The sequence below is a fragment of the Mercurialis annua genome, linkage group LG1-X (genome assembly GCF_937616625.2).
Source record: "Mercurialis annua linkage group LG1-X, ddMerAnnu1.2, whole genome shotgun sequence".
Classification (NCBI taxonomy): Eukaryota; Viridiplantae; Streptophyta; class Magnoliopsida; order Malpighiales; family Euphorbiaceae; genus Mercurialis; species Mercurialis annua.
The window spans coordinates 182,281-203,955 of record NC_065570.1 but is presented as its reverse complement, the minus strand read 5'-3'; the positions used below and the strand labels follow the sequence as shown (position 1 = coordinate 203,955).

At 31.2% G+C, this 21,675-nt stretch overlaps 2 protein-coding genes across 3 annotated transcripts; one reads left to right on the top strand and one right to left on the bottom strand.

Annotated features, from left to right (window-relative positions):
- Positions 1-906: 906 nt before the first annotated feature.
- LOC126664452 (coproporphyrinogen-III oxidase 1, chloroplastic-like) lies at positions 907-4,528 on the bottom strand. 2 transcript variants are annotated; one of them, XM_050356844.2, is made up of 8 exons: positions 3,874-4,527; positions 3,714-3,789; positions 3,521-3,615; positions 3,097-3,180; positions 1,709-1,796; positions 1,508-1,632; positions 1,315-1,413; positions 907-1,224 (listed from the first exon to the last, which is right to left on the bottom strand). In XM_050356844.2, the coding sequence occupies exons 1-8, from the start codon at positions 4,396-4,398 to the stop codon at positions 1,156-1,158; spliced, it is 1,161 nt and encodes a 386-aa protein (XP_050212801.1). In that variant the 5' UTR covers positions 4,399-4,527; the 3' UTR covers positions 907-1,155. The 2 variants fall into 2 exon arrangements, with proteins under 2 accessions (XP_050212801.1, XP_050212802.1); XM_050356845.2 differs by lacking the exon at positions 3,097-3,180 and having other exon boundaries at positions 3,874-4,528.
- Positions 4,529-18,464: 13,936 nt separating this feature from the next.
- On the top strand, positions 18,465-20,491 carry LOC126666154 (jasmonate-induced oxygenase 4). The gene is made up of 3 exons (XM_050359146.2): positions 18,465-18,994; positions 19,075-19,399; positions 20,147-20,491. Exons 1-3 carry the CDS (start codon positions 18,516-18,518, stop codon positions 20,396-20,398), a joined length of 1,056 nt encoding a protein of 351 aa, XP_050215103.1. The 5' UTR covers positions 18,465-18,515; the 3' UTR covers positions 20,399-20,491.
- Positions 20,492-21,675: the final 1,184 nt, after the last annotated feature.

Below are 21,675 nucleotides of genomic sequence, written 5' to 3'. Positions count from 1 at the left end.
GAGTTCATTTTAATTATATTTTGTATATTTATATTTGGTTCGGACTCAACTCATATTCATTTACTTTGAACCTTTTATTTGTTACAATATATAAATCCCCTTAAAGTAATGTTTAGAGAGTGATGGTGGAGAGAGCAAAGGTGGTTGGGAATATGGAGAGAAAAAAAGGGAGAATGATGACTTAAATTAAAATTTATTAAATTATTTTTTATTGTTGATTATGTGGCATTTATTATCGTAAATTTGTTTTTTTTTTGTGTATTCTTTTGGCTGCCATGTCATATATTTTAACAGCATTGTAAACTCGCAAAGCAAATAAGTAAGCTCCACCCGCCTTCAAGTATCGGAACCTTTGCTCAATGAGTCCTTTTTTTTTCCGAGCAAAGCACTTAAGGAATTGTCCATAACTGCTCTGTATAAGATCAAAGGCCTTCCTTGAGTTGGTCATTGTTGACACAACGGTTTAAATAAATACCAACGTTCTCAAATATTAGGGTCAATTTAGCCCCGAAAAAAGCATTAATGTTCTAAATGAGACGCATTATAACGTATAAACATTAAAGTCCTTTTTGCGCCTTTTCCCTAATTTCTATCAATTTTCACATCAGCTCCGTTAATGAGCGAATAAATTCTGTTAAACGGATGACAGAGTGCTTACTTTTCGTATTTCAGAAAATGTGAGGGTTATATTTGAAATTCAAAAATCATCAAGTGCTTATATTAAGGTCATTTTTGCACCTTTTTCCCAAATTTGTGTTTTCAACATTTAGTCAAACTTCCTGAATTTTTTTTTTGTCCTTGAAACCTTTTGAATCTAAAAGCCGATAAACTAATAATAATACTAATAAAAAACCACTCACTGCTCAAGTGTATTCAGTATTTTTTGTAAACAATAAGAAATCAGTATTTGTACTCTTTGATAATTTTTCAATTACAAAGTAAAAATTAGCTAATTAATAGAGAAGTAATTGACCAATAACATCAGACGAGGTTTACATAAACAGTTTGTTTCCAACCAAAGCTTCTATAGCCCTTTTTTATATTAGAAGATTCCAGCTGACTCAAATACTAAGCTTCTTCAGCTACAAAAAGAAGTGACATACTAGAGACAAAGATGATACAAGAAAAAAAAGAACAAGAAAAAGTGCAAGTAAATTAGATCCATTCTTTAGGATTGATGCAAGCATCTAATAACTTCCACTCTTCACTTCCCTCATCAGGTTTCTGTACGTCAACAAAGACCTCCGAGCGTCAGCTAATAGTTCTCCGCCTAATCTCACTCTATAGTAAAGCAGAATGTTATTGAAAACTTACATGGTCATATTCCCACCGAGCAGTAAGTGGAAGAGAAACAAGAATACTTTCAATTCGACCTCCTGTCTTCAACCCAAATGTTGTACCCCGATCATAAACCTGTGTGAGGAGACAAAGAGAAATACAGCATTCAAAGCCACATCTTAAAAAAATCCATGTTTTCCAAAAAGCAGCTTAGATTAAGTTAAGATACCAAATTAAATTCTACATAGCGTCCCCTTCGCAACTGTTGCCAAGCTTTGTGATTTTCTGTGAAAGGCGTATCTTTTCTTTTTTCCATAATGGGAATATATGCAGGGACCACAGAATTTGCACACTCTGCAATTCAACAAATATTTGCATATGAATACAACTTTGTAAATATTTCTTGGGTTGATTAGTCTCAAATATTTACCAGTAGCAAAGGCAAGAAGCATCTCTTGATCGTATTCATTTAGATCATCAAAAAATATTCCCCCTAGTCCTCGTCTCTCACCTCGATGCTACATATCAATATAAAATTTCAATAAGAAAATGTCATTTTTTAGCAGATTTCTTCAACCTAACTTATTCTGCCAGTCACAAATTTTAAAAACCAAAACTACTGATATGGGTAAAAACAGTCTTGCAAAATGCTGGCAGAACAAGAATCTGAACCATAATAGAGAAAATCACCAATAACAAGAGTTGCTAAAATAGAATTGTCAAATAACAATCCCACACACACAAATACCTAATGGACTTGAAGCTTGAACAAGTAAAAAATTCATAAGTCGGCTGTAGTTGAAACATGTCTTTCGGATGGACGATATATATCATGATGAAATTATTTCCAAGGATACAAAGGACCAAAAATAAAAAGAGTGTTAGCCAAAGGATTTGGTTAATCTTTTAGTTCATTATTGGACCCCAAGTAGAAAATGTTCTTGCACAACTTTATCTTTTTAAAGTGACCCTTTTTTATTTTTAAATTTACAAAAAACTATAGTATAAATTTAACAAAAATGACATCATTTTATGTATTTATCATTAATCATTTTAATTTTTCCATACAAATTATGATGTATTTATGTAAATAAATCTCAAAAATAGTACTTTTCATAGAATTAACCATATACGAAAGAAAATACTAGTTATAACTTAAAAAAATGAAATATAAATAAACTTATGTGAAATTATTAAACCAAATAGGATTAAAAAAATAACCCAAGAAAACAGGAAAAAAATATACATGAAAATCAAGATGAGCCAAATGGCACTGTGATTATGACTGCACATTTTAAATTTTCCCCCATTTTTACAAGGTTTAATCACCAAAAAACACCCCGACCTTTTAGCCCCTTTTCACTTGCACCCTGACGTTGCAATTTTGTCTATATCACCCTAATTCGCACCTTTCGTTTCCAATTACACCCTAAAAACTGAATTGACCCTTTTTCACTAGAAAAAAAAAGCCAATTTGATCCTTCACTTTTTGTATAAAATGTCAATTTGATCCTTCACTTTTAGTACATTAAATACTTTTCAGAAAATAAATAAAAAATGAAGGATCAAATTGATATTTTTTCTAGTGAAAAAAAGGTTAATTTAGTTTTTTATGGTGTAATTGGAAACGAAAGGTACGAATTAGGGTGATACAGACAAAAACGTCAGGGTGCTAGTGAAAAGGGGCTAAAAGGTCGGGGTTTATTTTGGTGATTAAGCCTTTTTACAATTGTATGTGTTCTGGTGAAGTTAGGAGACTGCCAGCACAAACACTTCAAAACCAAATTCCAATGGCCAAATGTTTAATGGAAAGCATACCTTAATATAGAAATAGTCATCGCACCACTTCTTGAAGCGAGGATAAAAAGCAGGATCAAATTTGTCACAGGCTTGTTTTTGTGTCTACAGAAGATGTTGAAAAAAGAAAGAAATTTTTTAATTTTCAATTTGAAAAAGAACACATAAAGACATAGCTATAATTCTAACACTATAATTGAACATTCAATTCTTATGAGCTACTATGCTAGTAACAAAGAAAGAGGACGGGAGGCTCAGCCTATGCGCGTGATAATTTTAGTTTGAGCAAACATCCTTTGAACAGGTACTGTCTCTTGCCTTTTGTCCATCCAAAATAAGAGCATGAAGTAAGCACTCAAATTGTGACATAAATCATGAATCCGTGGCATCTTTAGTTTTATCACGGAAAACAGCTTGAAGCTAAGTAAAAGCAGAAATAACTTACTGAATGGAAATGCCTGACATCCTCCTCAAAAATGTAAGCAGGAGTCAAATCAGTCCCACCCCCGAACCACCATTGCCTAGGTGCTCCAGGAGCATCTGCGATGACACGGAAAAAAGTGGGAGTTTAGGATGGAATGGTGACATATTGCCATAAAATGAAAGGTAAAATGAAAGTGAAGAAGAAAAAGACATACCTTTGGGAGCATCGGTTTCAAAATAACGATAATTAAAATGCAATGTTGGTGCGAAAGGGTTCTTAGGATGCAAGACCTGGAATTGAACAAACAAGAGTGATAATATGACAAGGAAAATGACAAGAAAAGAAAAGAAAAGAAAAGAAAGAAGGAGGCTTACAGAGCTGACGCCAGCAGCGAAAAAGGGAACAGAGACAGGCTTGTGATCAGAAGAAGCACCCTTGGCAGCCCTATAAGCTTCAGGAGGCATCACCCCGTATACAACGGAGACGTTGACCCCAGCCTTCTCCCAAACGGCGCTGTCTTGCAACACTCTGCTAATGCCTCCTCCACCACCAGGTCTGGACCACACGTCCTCCTTGAACTTGCTGCCTTCATCCACCGCCTCAATGGCCTGGCAAACGCTATCCTGGACATCTCTGATCATCTTCTCGAACCGGGCTCTAACCTCTCCGCCTTCAGATTCCTTCAGAAATGTGACGGGACATTCTGCCTCCGGAGTTTCTTTCTCAATAGAAACAGCACATCTTATCGTCACGGGTTTGCGACGGAGACGCGAGGAGGAAAAGGAGAAGTGGTGTTTGGGAATACATTTGGAGCAATTGAAATTGGCTATACTACTAATCGATTTACCAGTAGTAGACACCGTAAGAGATGATGATGGTGATACGCATAGCGCAGGCATTTGCTTTTAAACTCAAATCCTTTCTTCTTCTTCTTCGATACTGCGGGTTAGGTTTTGCAATAAGTACAACTCGAGCAGATAAGGCTGCCTCTTCTTTTCCCTTTCCGGTTTTTGACCCATTTTTTTTTTTTTGGCGTTTTAACAGGTCTAATAATTTTAAGTGGAACAAAGGATCAAAAAATCAACTCAACTTGTCATAAAGTATCAAATAGGTTCAAAGTTGTCAAATGGAGGCAAAAAAACTCCAATAGTTGTGAATATGGATTAAAAATATCCACTATATTATGCAAAGCTGGATCAAATCACCCTCCATTCACCGAAACCATTCCATTCCGACCACTGACCGTCGCACGCTCGCCGGAAATCGCCGCATGCTCACCATAAATCAATGCCGACAAACTTAAAAAAAATCAAATTTTTTAACGGAGGAAGAGCAGCTGCTTCTCCTCCGTTCAAAATAAAATTACCCGAAAATAAATTTTGTCGTCGAAAAAATTTGTCGGTTATCGGTGGGTGTGTGATGGCAAGGTGGAGGAATTATTTTTTCATTTTAAAAATCTTCAAGTACTAATTTGTATAATTTAAAAAATATGATATAGAAAGTGTGTCTCAAACACGATGTGAGAGTGTGCGAGGGGTGTATTTTAACTGGTTTGCTTAAGTAGTGGACTATTCTGATCCGATTTCATGACCTTGGACGTATTTGATCTCCGGTGGCCATGTTCAGGGGTTTTTTTTATCATTTGTTGATTTAAGAATTACTATTACTATATGTATTTTTCCCATGAGTTTTGAAAAGCAACTACTTCCCCTCATATTTGTGTTTTCTATAATTTAATTCCCCTAAGGGGATTTTAATTAGCCCGAAACATAAAAATGAAGGGGGAATTGTTGTTTTTTAAAATTTATAGGACAAGTAATATTTCAGACCAAATCTCATGGGGATAACAGTAATTGACTCTAATTCTAATTTAAACAAAGGATTAGTTTACCTTTCAACTTGCGCCAAAATATCAAAAAAGTCAAAGGTAGCAAATTGGGATCACTCTTACCCTGAACTCGTGTAAATCGGATAAAAACAACCTCTCCCACTCTCACCCAAAGAATGAGACACTCTCTAGTTTTTGATGGTTCTTTTGTCAAAGTGGTTTTTTAGGATAATTTTTTTAAAATAGTCCTAAATAGTTTTAAATTTTTAAATTAGCACATAATAGTTTAAAAAATTTATTTAATCCTTTTAATTTTAAAATTTTTTATATCAAATTAATTTTTACTAAAAATATAGAGGGTTTTTTTTTATAATTTTTACATAAAAAAACTCAATTGTTTCTTTTCTCAAGCGAGGAGGAGCTCCCCCCCCCCCCCATGAGGAGCGATTTGCTCCTCAAACGAGGAACATATCTGCTCCTCGTTTTTGCAAGGAGCAGGAGTAAATCGCTCCTCAGGCATTAGGCAAGGAGGAGGAATATTCCTCGCTTGAGAACAGAAAAAAATTGAAACAAGTTCAAAAAGGTCTTTAGTTTATTTAGAGTTTAATTATGATTTTTGTAAAATTCACTCTCCGATTATGGTGACACGTCAGCAAAAGGTTTTTTTTTATCTGGTTTACATAAATTCAGAGTATACTACTAGAAAACAGTCGATTTGCAACGGATTTGAAATCCGTCACTAAAATCAATTTTTACTTTTTTGAAACTTTAAATAATACGAGTTTGCTAATTTTTACTTTTTTGAAACTTTAACACAAGTTGAGGAGGTAAACTGATCCTTTATTCATTTTAATTTGGCCTAATGTTCCAAAAAGACCTCCACCTTTTAGCCATAAAATCACTAATTGTACTCAAATTCACACTTGAAATTTCAACTATACCTTCAATTTTCTACTTATTATTTTTAATTCAAGAATAAAATTATTAAAAAATACTAAATATCGTACTAAAATATACCCGATTTTACAGCATCTCACTAGCGCTAGGGAACGAGAGTGGTTACTTCGGAATCTGTAGAAAGTCTCAGAAAACGACCATTAAACACATAAGCGAAAATCAAAAAAATAATGCTCGAGGGAAAACCGAGACTTCAGCTCTTATCTCACAGCATGCATCAACGTGTGTGTGTGTATATATATATATATATATATATATATATATATATATATATATATATATATATATATATATATATATATATAACAACGTGGTAAATACCTCACGTTAAACCATCCAACATCAGAGTATAAAACGTAAATAAAGAAATTACAAAAGACACGACGTCTAATAAGTAACTACGGACTAGAATAAAAACGACTCGACTTTTTGTTTTTGTTTTTTTGAAAATCGAACATCCGAAAGGAAAATAGAAGTCTACACAATTACTCATAAAACCTGAAAAATGGAACAACAACGGGGGTCAGTCAAAACTGACAGACTTCTATAAGTTATATCTAATTATTAAGTTCAAAACCGAAATCGTATAATACATATATATTAAATCAGTATGGAAATCAATAGAATCCTAAACCTCAAGTCGTGATATCTCATAATATCATCGAATCCAAGTGATCATGAAGCCCGAGAAATTAATCCTTCGAGTACCTCACCGATTAAACACTTAAACCACAAATCTGATCATTAACCAAAGAGTCATGAAGATCGAGAAGTTAATCCATCGAGTATTCACTTAAAGCACAAGTTGTGAACCCTAGGAAATTTATACATCGAGTACATCACTAGCGAAGGCTAAGAAGTTAATCAATCTAGTACATCGCTTAACAAAGCTTGAGAAGTTAATCAATTGAGTGAATTCACATTCCTAAAATGATGCTTACCAATGCGCACGCAGTCCTAATAATGCTTATTAGGTAGCACAATCCATGTTTCCATACGATTAGTTCGAAAACTATTTCGATAACTGTACTTAAAACATTTCGCATATAGTATAATACATTACTTAATAAAATTAATGTAGCAAATAAAACTCACAGAAACTGTGTAATTACGGTATAACCCCGTCACTGGATCGCTCCTCGAGATTATACTGACTTCGACGCCCTCGAGATAGACGGGTCTAAAGATTAGGATTATTGTTAATATCTGATCATGAAAAAAGACCTCGCATAACTCTAGAATTCTAACACATATCAAACATATCATACGAACATGCAATTAAGGCAAACATTCGTGATGTGTGTGTATTTATACACATAATATTATTATTTTAAATAGACTTTGCATGTTATTCCTGTATCTTAGTTAATTTTATGGTAATTTTATATTTCAAGACTTTTAATTGTTTTTTATTCATTTTTATAAGGAAAAAGGTTAATTTTGGAAGAAAATTTTGATTAGAGATGGAAGTGGACCGGAGACTACTTTTGCAAAAAATAGAGGGGTTACGTGCGAATGTACTTGTTTTTTTACATCAGTTAGCAGTAATACGCTTCCACTAAAAGCATAGCACTTTTACGCTTTTTTTACTTTTAACTTTGCAGTTATGTAGTATTCGTATGTTATGCTATCAATATGGCTGGTCCACCTCATATAATGTATTGTTAATTTTGGTCTATATAAAAGCATATTAGATTAGTTAATTTATCTTATAAAATGTTTGATTTTTTTAATTTTTTTAAAATAAATTTTATATTATATACATTATGTTTTTAAATCTTAAAAAAAAATTTAAAAAAAAAAACTTGAACTAATTTTAATTTAATTAAAATATAATTTAGCTAAATTGTGGATTTAATTTCTTCTAAAATTGCTTTTCGTTTTTAATTATTAAAAGAGACTTCTTACATAAATACTCTATTTAACCCACTTGTTTACACTTATACACTCATAAAAAAAATTATACACTTTTTAAGAATCTAAATTAACATTTGTACGTTGACCATGTTTAAAACGCTTCATCTTTCTTTTTTTTTCTTTTTTCAACTTTATCTGTACATTTTTTAAAATTCAAATTGATAAAATGTTAGTATTGTTATTACTACAACAATTATATTTAATTTTAAATTAAAAAGTTAACAAATATACTTACATTATCAAGACACTTGTTTATTTTTGAATATATTTTTTTATACGTGAACTCTTGTCTTATACATTAAAACACGTGTTATTTTAATTTTTAATTTTTATCTTTTTATCTTTTTTCTATTTAATATTTTATCATTATTTTATCAAGTCATTATAGTAACACTTTTACTTTTATCTAATTTTGTCATTAATATAGATTTTTTATCTTTTTTTTATTTTTAAATATCATCTATTTTTTTTATAAGATAAGCGATATAAATAATATTTTTAAAATCTGTACTACTCAATTACATTTAACACATGTATAATGAGAATATAAAAATAAAATTATATTATCTTATATTTTTAAGAAAGATAACTTTTTTTGTCATGATTTTTTATCTTTCAATTTGTTACTCTATGGTAGCTTTTACGCTACTTGTGTAGTTTTTTTTATAAATTATTGTAGTCACATGTAAAATTAATGTGTTGAAGATCTAAAAAGAGAAAAAAATAAGAAAGCATGAAAATTTAAAAAAAATAAAAAAAAATGTAGCATACGAGGAGTGTTCAAGCATAACAGAAAAAATATAAGAATATTTCTAAATAAAAATGATCGTAAGAATCATTCTAGTCATATCATTACTATGTAATTCCGTATTGTTGTTAAAAAAATATTTATAATTCATTATTGAATTTATAATAATTAAATATGTTTAAATTTTTTAATTTGTATTAATTATGTTTTGTATTAATTGCATATATACATGTAAATTTTACTTTCAACATGTTCAATAGTTTTTAAGTAGGTCTTTAGTAGCTTTTCAGTAGCTCGTTAGTAACTTTCCAATAGCTCGTAAGTAGATTTTAGCACTTTCAATCTTTTCTGTTTAATATAGTAATATTAAAGTAGATTTCAAGTAAATTGTTGGTAGATTAACATATCTAGACAAAATGTATTTTTAAAGTAGAAAGCAACTACAAAGCAAAGAGAGAGCAACTATAAAGCAACGAGCGAGCAACAAAGTAATTAGAGAGTAAAAAAAATTAAATATTAAATGAAAAACAGTTGTCCATCTTTAAAAATAAGGATAACACAATTTTATTGTGTAAATATAATTGCAAAGAAATTTAAATTACATCAAACTATTCACACTTTTAATCTCTTTTTGGTTATATAATAATATAGGGGCTTAATCACCAAAAAGTGCCAAACCTATACGTTTTGTGTTAATTATAGTCAAACCTTTAAAAATCACCAGATTTAGCCAAACCTTATATGTTCTGTTTCTTTTTTAGCCACATTTGAATCGAACCGGTTTTTATGCCACCGTGTCGTCCACGTCACCGCCAACTAAGAAATTGGCTGACATGTCAGCTGAAATATTTAAATAAGGTTTGGCTATAACTGACACAAAAAAATAGGTTTGGTATTTTTTGAGTGAATAAACCTAATTTTAAATTCAAGCCAATTTTTAAGTTTAATAATTAGTAAATTAATTATATCATTTATGAAATTTATATATATTTAAAAATAATTAATATTTTCTATTTAATACTAATTTTAATTAATTTTAATTTTTTATTAAACCTAATTAAATCTAATAAATTTATATTATAATATATTTTAATGAATATGTAATTAAAAAAATGAATTAATATATTACTTAGGAATTAATGTTGAATTAAATTTGGTGAAAGGATTTAATGTTCATGATGTTTTGAACTTGATTTATTATTTTTAATGTTGTTGAGATCTTGATATGACTGGATTTAGGTAATAAATAAAATAGTTATGTGTAAATTAAGGTAAGTTTTTGGCTATGCCGAGTAAAATAACATATGCGTTTATACTTATAAACATCATGATATATATTGATTACACGACAATGAGCTTCACTTTTTAAAGAAAAAAATGAAAAAATAATTACACTCGTCCTTTAAATAAACAGTCTATTCAGTGATTATTTTTATATTTATGTGTGTATAGTTTAATTACGAACACTGTCGTATGTTTGTTGTGTATATTACTCTCAGATTGCTCGTTGGAAGACGAACAATTGGGTCTCAAACGACAGCGGTGTCAAAGAACCGACGACTGGAATTTAAAAAAAATAAATTTTAAGATGAATATGACATTTTTTGTTTTTAATAGAATTTAAATTAATTATATATCCATCAAATATGTAAAAAATATTTATTAGAATTATTTAAATTTAGTAAAAAAATAAATTAATTTTAATTAGCGTTAAATAAAAATATTATTTTTTAAATATATATGAATTTTATTATAATATAATTAATCATTTAATTATTTAATTTTAAAATTAGTTTTATTCACCAAAAAATACCAAACCTATGCATTCTGTGTCAATTATAGCCAAACCTTATTTAAACATTTCAGTTGTCATGCCAGCCAATTGCTTAGTTGGCGGTGACGTGGACGACACGGTGTCATAAAAACCGGTTCGATTCAAAAATGGCTAAAAAAGAAACAGAACATATAAGGTTTGGCTAAATCTGGTGATTTTTAAAGGTTTGGCTATAATTGACACAAGACGTATAGGTTTGGCATTTTTTGGTGATTAAGCCTAATATAGGAGTAAATTTCAGAAAAACCTTTGCCAGATTAATATACCTAAGTAACATGTATGATTAAAAAGTATTGTAAAAAAATTAAATGAGAAAATTTCATAAACATGAAAGCATGAAGATTGAAAAACCATAATTTATTATCAACTTAAAAGCACAAAAATAATAACATTTGATATAAAAAAAGAGTAAATAAATCAGCTAAATTCAAATTAAAAAAATATAAAACATAAAATTCATAAAAACAAGAATATAGAAAGTTATTGTAAAAATTGGATCAACAATTAAAAACAACTGAAGAGCAATCGACAAATAATAAAAAATTGAATCAAAAATCGATAATGTGGTAGAACAACTTCAAACTATATAAACAATAAAAAAGTATAAAGAAATTTATGATGAAAGCAATCTCAAAATTTTCAATTAAAAATACAATAAAATCATAAGTGTATAAATATGAAAGATAATGGTTTAATTTAAAAAAAGTGCAAATAATAATGTTTGACTATAGAAGATAAATGTCTAAATTAAGAAAAAAAAGACATGTGTTTAATTATTAAAGATAAATATCTAAAATTAGATAACAACTATCCAAATAAAAAATTCAAAATTAAGTAAATAACTATTAAATATATTAATCATAAAAGATATGTGTATAATAGTAAATTTGATAACATTAATGGTATAATAATTTATAACTGAAAATGAAATTGTTAAATAAAGATGAAAAACAATGATCAAATAAATAAGGATGAATGAAAAAAATATAAAAGAATTAATAAAAATATAAATTAAATAAAACTATTGATTAACAAAAATAATAGCATTTGTAATAAATAAAAAATAGGAAAAGAAAATGAAGACACGGCGGATGCATTGGTCTGACAAAACTAATTACAAAGTGAAATAGACAAAATGAATTTAATAGATTTATTACTTTTCAGTTAACAAACGAAGGCATGTCTATGTGACCATATAAAAAAAGCGTAATTTTGAAAGAAAAATACTAAAAAAAAGCACGCTTGCAAGTGGACTTTTTAGGTAGGTATGTTTGAAAAAATTTAATAAAAAAGCGTATCTGATGTAGTTTTCTCAAAATAGAGCATATGCATAATTTTCTTTCTTGGAAGATTCTGCAGACTAATTTCTTAGGGCTTTTTATATAAAATACTGATTTTGGCAGCCCATTTACTTTTATACAGGACAAATTAAATCTTTACTTTACCTACCTCATTTTCTTACTTTAATAACATGTACTTCAAATTTCTCTCTTTTATACGATTTTTCTTATTTCTCTCAATCATTCTTCTTCTCCATGATTTCTTTTGAGCTGTGAAAGACAATTTTCACGATTTCTGCTCCTTCGCTTCTGCTGTTCCGCCTCCTCCGTTTCACCGTTCTGCCTTCGACGTTCTGCCTTCGCCGTTCCGCCTCCTCCGTTCCGCCGTTTTGCCTTCGCCGTTCTGCCTTCGCCGTACCGCCTCCGCCGTTTCGCCTCCATCGTTCCGACGTTGTCTCGCCGTGTTATCTTTCTTTTATCTTTTTAATTTTAGATCTGAAATTTTTTGTTCTTTTTTTTATTTTCAGATCTGTAATTTGTTTATCTTTTACTGTTGATTCACCATTATACATGTATAAAGAGTATTTTTAAAGAATTTAATACTTATTTCATGTTATATAAAATAATTTTGTGATTTTATATAATAAAATTCTGTTATTTCTGCATTTTTTTGTGTTTTGTTGTATTTCTGCGTTTTTTTTATTCTGCAAAATGATTTGTTGATGATGATTGATTGCTGAATTATTGTAATGTTACAGTGTTATTGATTTTATGTTGACATTATGTTGATATTATGTTGATATCTACTGATTCTTTTTATTTTAACATTGACAAATAAGATAATATTGTCTGTGAAATAAACTTTCGTTAGATGAAATGAAACTGTATCATAACCGTGTTTGTCGAAATTTAGTTAGGTATGAGAGGTGGAACGCAAAACAGTTATACAAGTGATTTTGAAGAAACTGTGCAGCTGCAAAGAGAATTGAGGAAAAAAAATATTTTAAAATAGATTTCTTTAATTTGTAAACTGTTGTGTTGGTGTATATTTAATATATTTTTATTTTTATATGTAAGAATAATTTTATTTTTTCATTTGAATTATTGTTGTTGTTTTTTCATATTGTTTTGATTACTTACTATGCTAATATCTTTATCTAATTCATTTATTTTAAACATTTTATACCTTTGTTGTTCTTTAGTAGAATTAACACTACCATATTAACAAATTATCAACATAATGTCAACATGATATCAACAATTAATGTTAATTTAGTCAAGATGTTTGTAAAATGAGAACATCGATTGATTTAAGAAAAAAACAATCAACATATTATCAAAAACATGTCAACAGGTCATCAATACAGCAATTTAAGACTAACTTTACTTTTCTTTTAATGATTGAAAAATCAACATATTATCAACAGTATATCAACAACATGTCAACATAAAAATTGACAATAAAAAAAAATAGAAATACTTATCAACATAATGTCAACAATAAATCAACAACGAATCAACAATGAATGCTAATTTAGTCAAGATGTTTGTAAAATGAGAACATTGATTGATTTAAGTCAAAAACAATCAACATATTATTAAAAACATATCAATAGTACATTAATACATCAATTTAAGACTAACTTTATTTTTCTTTCAATGATTGAAAAATCAACATGTTATCAACAGTATATCAACAACATGTCAACATAAACTTGAAAAATCAAAAAAAGTTGAAATACATATCAACATAGTGTCAACAATAAATCAACAACGAATCAACATAAGGAATAAAATAAAACATAATTTTTTGAAAAATTGTGACAATCTATAAAATATCAACAAGAAATCAACAACATGTCAACATGATAATGCTAACATATCATTATCTAATATCATTTAAATTTTATTTTTTTAAGTTTATTTCACGCACGGAATTATCTAATTTGCTAATGTTTTTTTTTTAGAATAAATTTTTTCAATGTTAAAATTAAGGAAATACCAACTGATTATCAACACAAAATCAACATAAAATCAACAACACTGTAATATTATAATATTTCAGCAATCAACCATCATCAATAAATCGAACTGCAGAATAAAAAAAACACAGAAATACAACCAAACACAAAAAATGCAGAAATAACAAAAATTTATTCCATATAACCATAAATTTATATTACATAACATGAAATTAGCATTATATTCTTAAAATATAATCTCTATACATGTTTAATGGTGAAATAATAGTAAAAAAATTGTATATCTGAAAATAGAAAAGAAGAAGAAGAAGAACAATGAATAAATTATAGATCTGAAATCAAATAGACGACGACGATGAGCAGAGGAGATGATGGCGTTAACAAAGTTGACAACGGAGGCGATGATGAGAACGATGACGGAGGGGCGGAGGAACAGAGGACGGCTCAGCAGAAGACGGCGAACGGTAAAAAAAGAGAGGAAGATGAACCGAGAGGAAGAGAGAATTGAATGATGAGGAGAGAGAAAATAAATGAAATTATGATTTGTATGCTGTTAGGGTTTAATATATAGAGTCCGTATAAAAGTAATAAAATAGGCCGCACATGGTAGTTTAGAAAAGACAAACTTGGACCCGTATAAAAGATAAGAAATTGGCAAAGTAGGTTGTTTGTGTAAAAAGCCCAATTTCTTAGTTAGAGCTGGCCATGGGCCGAGTCAGCCCATGAACCGGCCCGGAACCGGTCAAATCCGGAAATGGACTAAAACCGGCCCGGAACCGTAGAAAGGCCAGTTCCGGGCCAGTTCCAAATTTTTTGCACCGTGAATTGGCGGTTTTGGGTCGAAACCGACAGTTTAAGGGTCGAACCCGTTAATAAACATTATTTATTTTTAATATATATATATATATATATTATTTTTATTATATTATATTATGTAGTTATTATATATGTTATATTAATTAGACATTTACTATATCTATGTATTATAATTATCAATTGATGTAGTTTATTATACATACAATATTCACAAGTTTGCAATCTTTGATAACAGTTTACATAGGAAAATAATTTATAACAATCTTATGTTAATATACTATCGAAAATTGTTAATAATATATTTTAGTTAATATATATCATGTAATTTTATTAAAAATTTAATATTAAAAATTTATAAAAGATTTTATAAAGATTATAAATAAGATTTAATAGCTCTATAAAAATTCACTACAATTATTTATATTTTCACTACAATTATTCTAACTATTACATCAATCCGCGTTTATTTTATTTTTAAATTTTAATTTTAATTTTGTTGAACCGCCCGCAACCCGAAACCGGAACCAGAACCGGCGGGTTCCAAACTGGCATGGTACCGTCACTTAAACGGGTCCGGCCGGTTCCATATTTTCTTGAACTGCGACCCGGCGGTTCCGAACCGGAACCGCTGGGTTATGAACCGTGGTCACCCCTATTTTATTATTAGGATTATAAATAGACGTAATTATTCACAATTTGCTAATTAGTCTCCAGAATCTTTCAACACACACACACACACACACTAGTCATTAAAACAACTTTAGACGCTTTAATCACTCAAGAACGCAGTATTGTATATCGATCCAAAGCTGGATTCCACATCCGGATCATTAGAAAACAAACTAAGAATTCAGAACAGTACTTATGAGGACCTATAACTGTCTCATATCACTTTTTATGTTGTCTTAATCATAACTGCTGATTTTTTATGTATTTAAGAGGCATGATTAGTTTATTGGGGTTAATTTCATAAAAAATCACGACCTTACACAAAAATTCATTTTAATCACAACCTTTAAAAGTTGGCATTTAAAGGCACAACCTTTTATTTTGTTACAAATCTATCACCAAAGTAAAATTCAGTTTATTTTTTATGACAAAAATTACTAATCCTACATTCTCTAGTCGAAAGATAATAATATTTGGTGTCAATTTATAATTTGAGTCTTTAATTAATGGTTTAATGAAGAACTTAGTAAAAAAAATACAAAAAATGATAGATTTGAAAAAAATGAAAGGTCATGGTTTTATATAGCAACTTTTAAAGGTCGTGATTAAAATGAAATTTCGTGTAAATGTTGCGATTTTTTTTATGGAATTAACCCTAGTTTATTGAACTATTTTTGCCATAAAATTGTTAAGACTGCCATAATTGTCAAATTTAATGTCTTTGCCATAATTTCCATGTAAAACTGACTAGAAGCATGTTTAGGTCTGTTTTAATATGTTTTATACAACATATCCATCTTCTATTCAATTATATTGCTTAGAATACATGTTAGGTATAATTTGCCATGTTTATGTGTTCTTAGTATTTTTCCATGCTAACTTCAAAATATGCTTAGAAATGTATGTTTTAGGGTGTTTAATGCATGTTTAGACATCATATTACAATTTTAGTGTGTTCCATAATGTTTCTTGTACGTTTTATGCTTTTTTGTGCTGTTTTTGCACGTTTTCCGAAAACCAAAAAGTGCTCCCTGGACCAAGACAAAACCGCCGCCACCGCCGCCACTCCCAGTGGTGCCAAGTTCTTCCTATCCCCTTTTCCTAGAATCAATTCTAGATCCTCCGGACTTTGTTTCGATCTTAATTTTATGTTTCCGGGTTCGTTTGAACTCACAGTTGGGCTCTGTTTGAGCCCATGTGTAATGTTTTAGTTGTAGAATTATATATCTACTATAATGGGTCAAACCCAATTTATTTTGAGCCTCTAAACCCACAATTGTAATCTGCCAAGCCAACTGTGCCCTGAAGCCCACTGTTGACGAAACCAGCCACTTCCAGAAAGGATCCCGGGTCCGTCTGTACTTGGAATCGACCGTGGTTCAAACCAGGGGATCTGTATCGACGAGTTGAAGAACTTTCGTCTTCTGTTCGAGTTCCGGTTTGGACCACATCGACGGTCAAATCGCATCGAGTGCCAGACACTCTGATCTACAAGATTAAAAAGTATTTCTAACTTTTTATGTTTATTTCCTACGTAGTGTGTATGTTGAAATTGTTTAAACGTTTTCTAAAAGTATGCCAAATCTAAAATATTAACAGGCTAAAGAATTAACTTAGTAAATTAAATCCAACAAATCCAGCAAATTACTTAGAAATCTTAAAATTGCCATAAAAATATAACTAGAGGTTGTATGGGCATTGAAGATGACTTAAAATAAAATCAATCTCACTTAAACATTTGGTTTTAGATTTTGTGCATGTGAATTGATCCAAACTAGCCATTATTTAATTATTTCGATCGAAACCGCCAAATTTAGATTTATGCTTAGGGGTAAGTGCTATTTGCCTCATATGCTAGTTCAGATTAAGTCATATGGAAGTCTACATGTTTACTACTTTTAAACTTATTTACATTTCCAACACTATATCCGGTGGTTTGCCATTGAATGTTGAGATAAGATAATTAAATATGTCCAGTAAATAAAACCAGTAATCGATAAACCAAACACAAGAGTTTAGGGGAGGTCTACGAACCTGATTTTTTGATCCAATGCACGATAATCTTATCCATAAGCGAATATGGTTATCTAGTTGGTATAAAAGACATTTTCTAGTTAAATTAGATGGCGACTCCATTTTTTAAACCTTTCCAGATTCAAAATCAGCCATAAATCTGGGTGAGCACCCCCGAACCCCGCTCCGCTCACATCTAGTAATTTGTTGTTTTTATTTGTAAGGCGATCAGCAAATCAGGCAACACACATATTAGCACAAAATGCATGTTTCATTTCAGAACATCAAAATTGATTTTATCTTTTACTTGAGTTTTTTTTATTAATGTAACTGTTTCAGATTTATATTAATGATATTTGAGATTTAAAAAAAACCAACATGACTTAAAATGAAGCAGGATTTGCAGAAATAATAAAATCTTCAAGACAATCAGAAATCCTCTTTTCTTTCCGGGTTAATTGCAAATTAATACACGAAGTTTACCCTAATTTGCAATTACAACACGAACTTTAAAACTTGGCAATTTAATACACCAACTTTCATTTTTTAGCAAATTAGTACACCGACCAATCATACAACAACACGTGGCTGTATATGACAATGTCCACGTTAGTGTTTTTCCAGTTCGGTGTATCAATTCGTCAAAAAATGAAAATCGGTGTACCAATTTGCCAAGATTTAAAGTTCGTGTTGTAATTGCAAAGTGGGATAAAGTTTGTGTATTAATTTGCAATTAACCCTTTCTTTCCCAAGGGCAGTGAAGTCAAATAAGCATGGTAATTCGATCAACTTCCGTAAAACAAATGGTGATCATTGCTGATATTGTCCCCCACATGGTTGGTTAATTGCATTAGGGGTAATATTTGTAACTTGCTATAAACATTAGGGGCTCCTTTGCCCCTTTTTCCCAAAAAAAAAGAAAGTAGAAGGATTAAGCTTGTCTTGTCTTCAACATCAAAGTGAAGTGAAAAAATGGATGGAGGATTGATGAGAGTTCAGAGAATAGCAGAAGAAGGAGATAAGATCCCTCTGCAATACATTCAGCCCCTTGAGAATCGGCCCGTCATCGAGAAAGATGGCGGTGTCAATTTGATTCCAGAGGTAGATTTGTTTTGTTTCGACGCAGAGCACAGAGATTCGGCGAGGGAAGCCGTAGGGGAGGCTTGCAGGGAATGGGGGGTGTTCCACGTCAGCAACCATGGGGTACCCGTCGAATTAATAGACCAGATTAGGAGTGCTGGTTTTTCCTTCTTCAAGGATTGCCCTTTTCAAGAAAAGCTCCAGTACGCTTGCGATCCGAATTCAGCTGCTTCGCAAGGATATGGAAGCAAAATGCTGCTGCCCCAAGGCGAGGGAAATGTGCTGGACTGGAGGGATTACTTCGATCATCACACGCTCCCTCTTTCTCGCCGTGACCCTTCTCGCTGGCCTCAATCCCCACTCTATTACAGGTACCCTTTTCAGATCCATTTCTCTTAAGTCTTAATTTAACATATCATACATTTACTCTTCGTCTTCTTGGACTGGGCAGAGAAGCTGTAGAGAAGTACGGCGATGAGATGAAGGTGCTTGCTCAGAAGCTACTTGCTCTCATCTCAGAGAGCCTTGGGTTGCCGTCCTCCCGCATTGAGGATGCAATTGGCGGCGAATTTTATCAGAATATTACCATAAGCTTTTACCCTCCGTGCCCTCACCCTGAACTTACTCTTGGTCTCCAGTCCCATTCCGACATGGGCGCCATCACTCTTCTGATTCAAGACCAAGTTCCTGGTCTTCAGGTCTTCAAAGACTCCCAATGGTTCACCGTCCAACCTTTCCCTTATGCTATCCTCGTCATTTTGTCTGATCAAATTGAGGTAATAATTGTTTTGAATGATTTAGGTGTCTGTCAGTACAAGTATCTCTTGAAAATTGTCATGCCTATGTTTGCTTCTTCCTTCTGCACAAACTGTCTATCTGGGTACAATACATCAATTACTAATATCATTATGATTGGTGTATTTGTTTTTTTGGAGGGAGGTTGTGATTGCAAGACCTAAATGAATTATCATATGCAATTTGCATATTTTTTTTTGTTTTGGCAAATTGCCTATGATTGAACATCATAACCCTATTACATAGACGGAGATTGAATAGGAAATTTCTGTTAGAAAGATGACACTAGATGCAAATGATCTAAATCTGGATGTTGTCAAATCTACTATGGAATCTTGTTGGTGAAGACTGGGCAGCTCTATATCTAGAAAGAGGGAATATCTCATTTAATTTTTATGGATTTTAATTCTATAGAATGTGAAATTCATATACCATTTGATTAAATATGAAATCAGTGAATTTATAAGGGGAATCTAGTAAGGCATGGCTTGCTTTGGTTGATAAGATTGAATTTAATTACAAAGTAAGACTTGATAGTTACAGATCTCCTTGGTATACTTTATGGATTGAACATAGTTGGTGCGGGGAGTTTTTGTTGAATGCTTTTTGACGTTGTAGTAGATAGATGGAAAATAGCAACAAATATAAGCACCGTAAGGATTTAATGACCACACGGGTTTATTAGCAACAAATATAATAGCTTTATGTGCATCTTGTTGTCATTGCAGATTATAAGCAATGGGAAGTATAGGAGTGCTGAACATCGAGCTATAACTAATTCGAGCAGCGCACGACTGTCTGTTGCGACATTCCATGATCCAGCCAAGACTGCCAATATATCCCCAGCATTGGAGCTTGTCCGCGATTCATCTCCTCTTAAATATCGTGAGGTCAATTATGGAGAATATGTGTCCTCATGGTATGGTAAAGGTCCCGAAGGAAAAAGAAACCTCGACGCCCTTTGTATTATTAAAACCTAGATTACAATCCCAATGAAATAAATGATTTTAGAGTCCAACTAGCTGAATTTTGTGGAAACACATAATCCTTTCATTTGTCGATATAAATTCTTTAATATTGTGTGATTTTATGAGCATCACTAGGGGTGTAAACGGGCCGAGCTGAGACCGAGTTAGGCCAATCTCGAGCTCGAGCTCGAGTCTCTTATACGAGCTCGAGGTCGATTTCAGATTCAACAAAAAAATACAATTAATCATTACAAATTATATTATTTGATGTTATTTAATTCTTTTGCAATAAAATGTAGTATTTAACCAATTAAAATGATATATAATAAAATTTAAAGATATAAAAAGCCAATATAATAAAACATTAAACTATTATTTTATATGGGTATGATGCTCATTTAGGCTCGTGAGACTCATGAGCCTCCTTATTTGATACTCGAGCTCGGCTTGAATTTTTTGAGCCGATCTCGAGTTTTTTTGAGTCTATCTCGAGTAACTCGCGAGTAGTCTAACTCATTTACATTCCTAGGATACACTACATTAAAAAAAGGCACTGTGATAGTTAATTTTTTAAAGAATCGTCAGAGGCTTAAATTAAACTTTAATTAACACTACACCTCTAGCAACCACCCGGCCGACCCATTGCCGGAGAATCTCCTCCTCGCTTGAGGAGCTGTCCTCTTTAGACGAGGAGAAGCTGCTGCTCCTTCTCAGGGATAATGCGAGAAGGAGCAAATTTTCTCCTTCTCAGAGCTCCTCCGCCGACGGTGGGTGTCGAGTGGGTGCCAGAGGTGGGTGCCGATGGCGGTGGGTGAAGAAGAAGAAAATATTATTTACATTTTTTATTTCGATAATAAATTAAAGGGTTAATGTCAAAAAAAATCACTAACTTTACATGTTTTTTTTTCATTTTAATCACGTAGTTTAAATTTTGTTATTTTCATGTATGAACTAACATTTTTTTTTCAAATTCATACACGGCGCTAAAATGATACTCATTCATTGGTGTAAAATGATATCCACCTCAATGAATTACACCAATGAAGCCGTGACACGTCAACACCGTGTATGAATTTGAAAAAAAATTGGTACGTAGTTCGTGCATAAAAATGACAAAATTTAAATTGCGTGATTAAAATGAAAAAACACGTAAAGTTCGTGAATTTTTGACATTATCCTTAAATTTAATTAAGATAATAAAACAAAAAAGGTTTAAGAAGATCATTGAAGTTTTATTTAAAAATTAATTTGGTTTTTAAAGTTTAAAAATACAAGGATTATAAATGAAA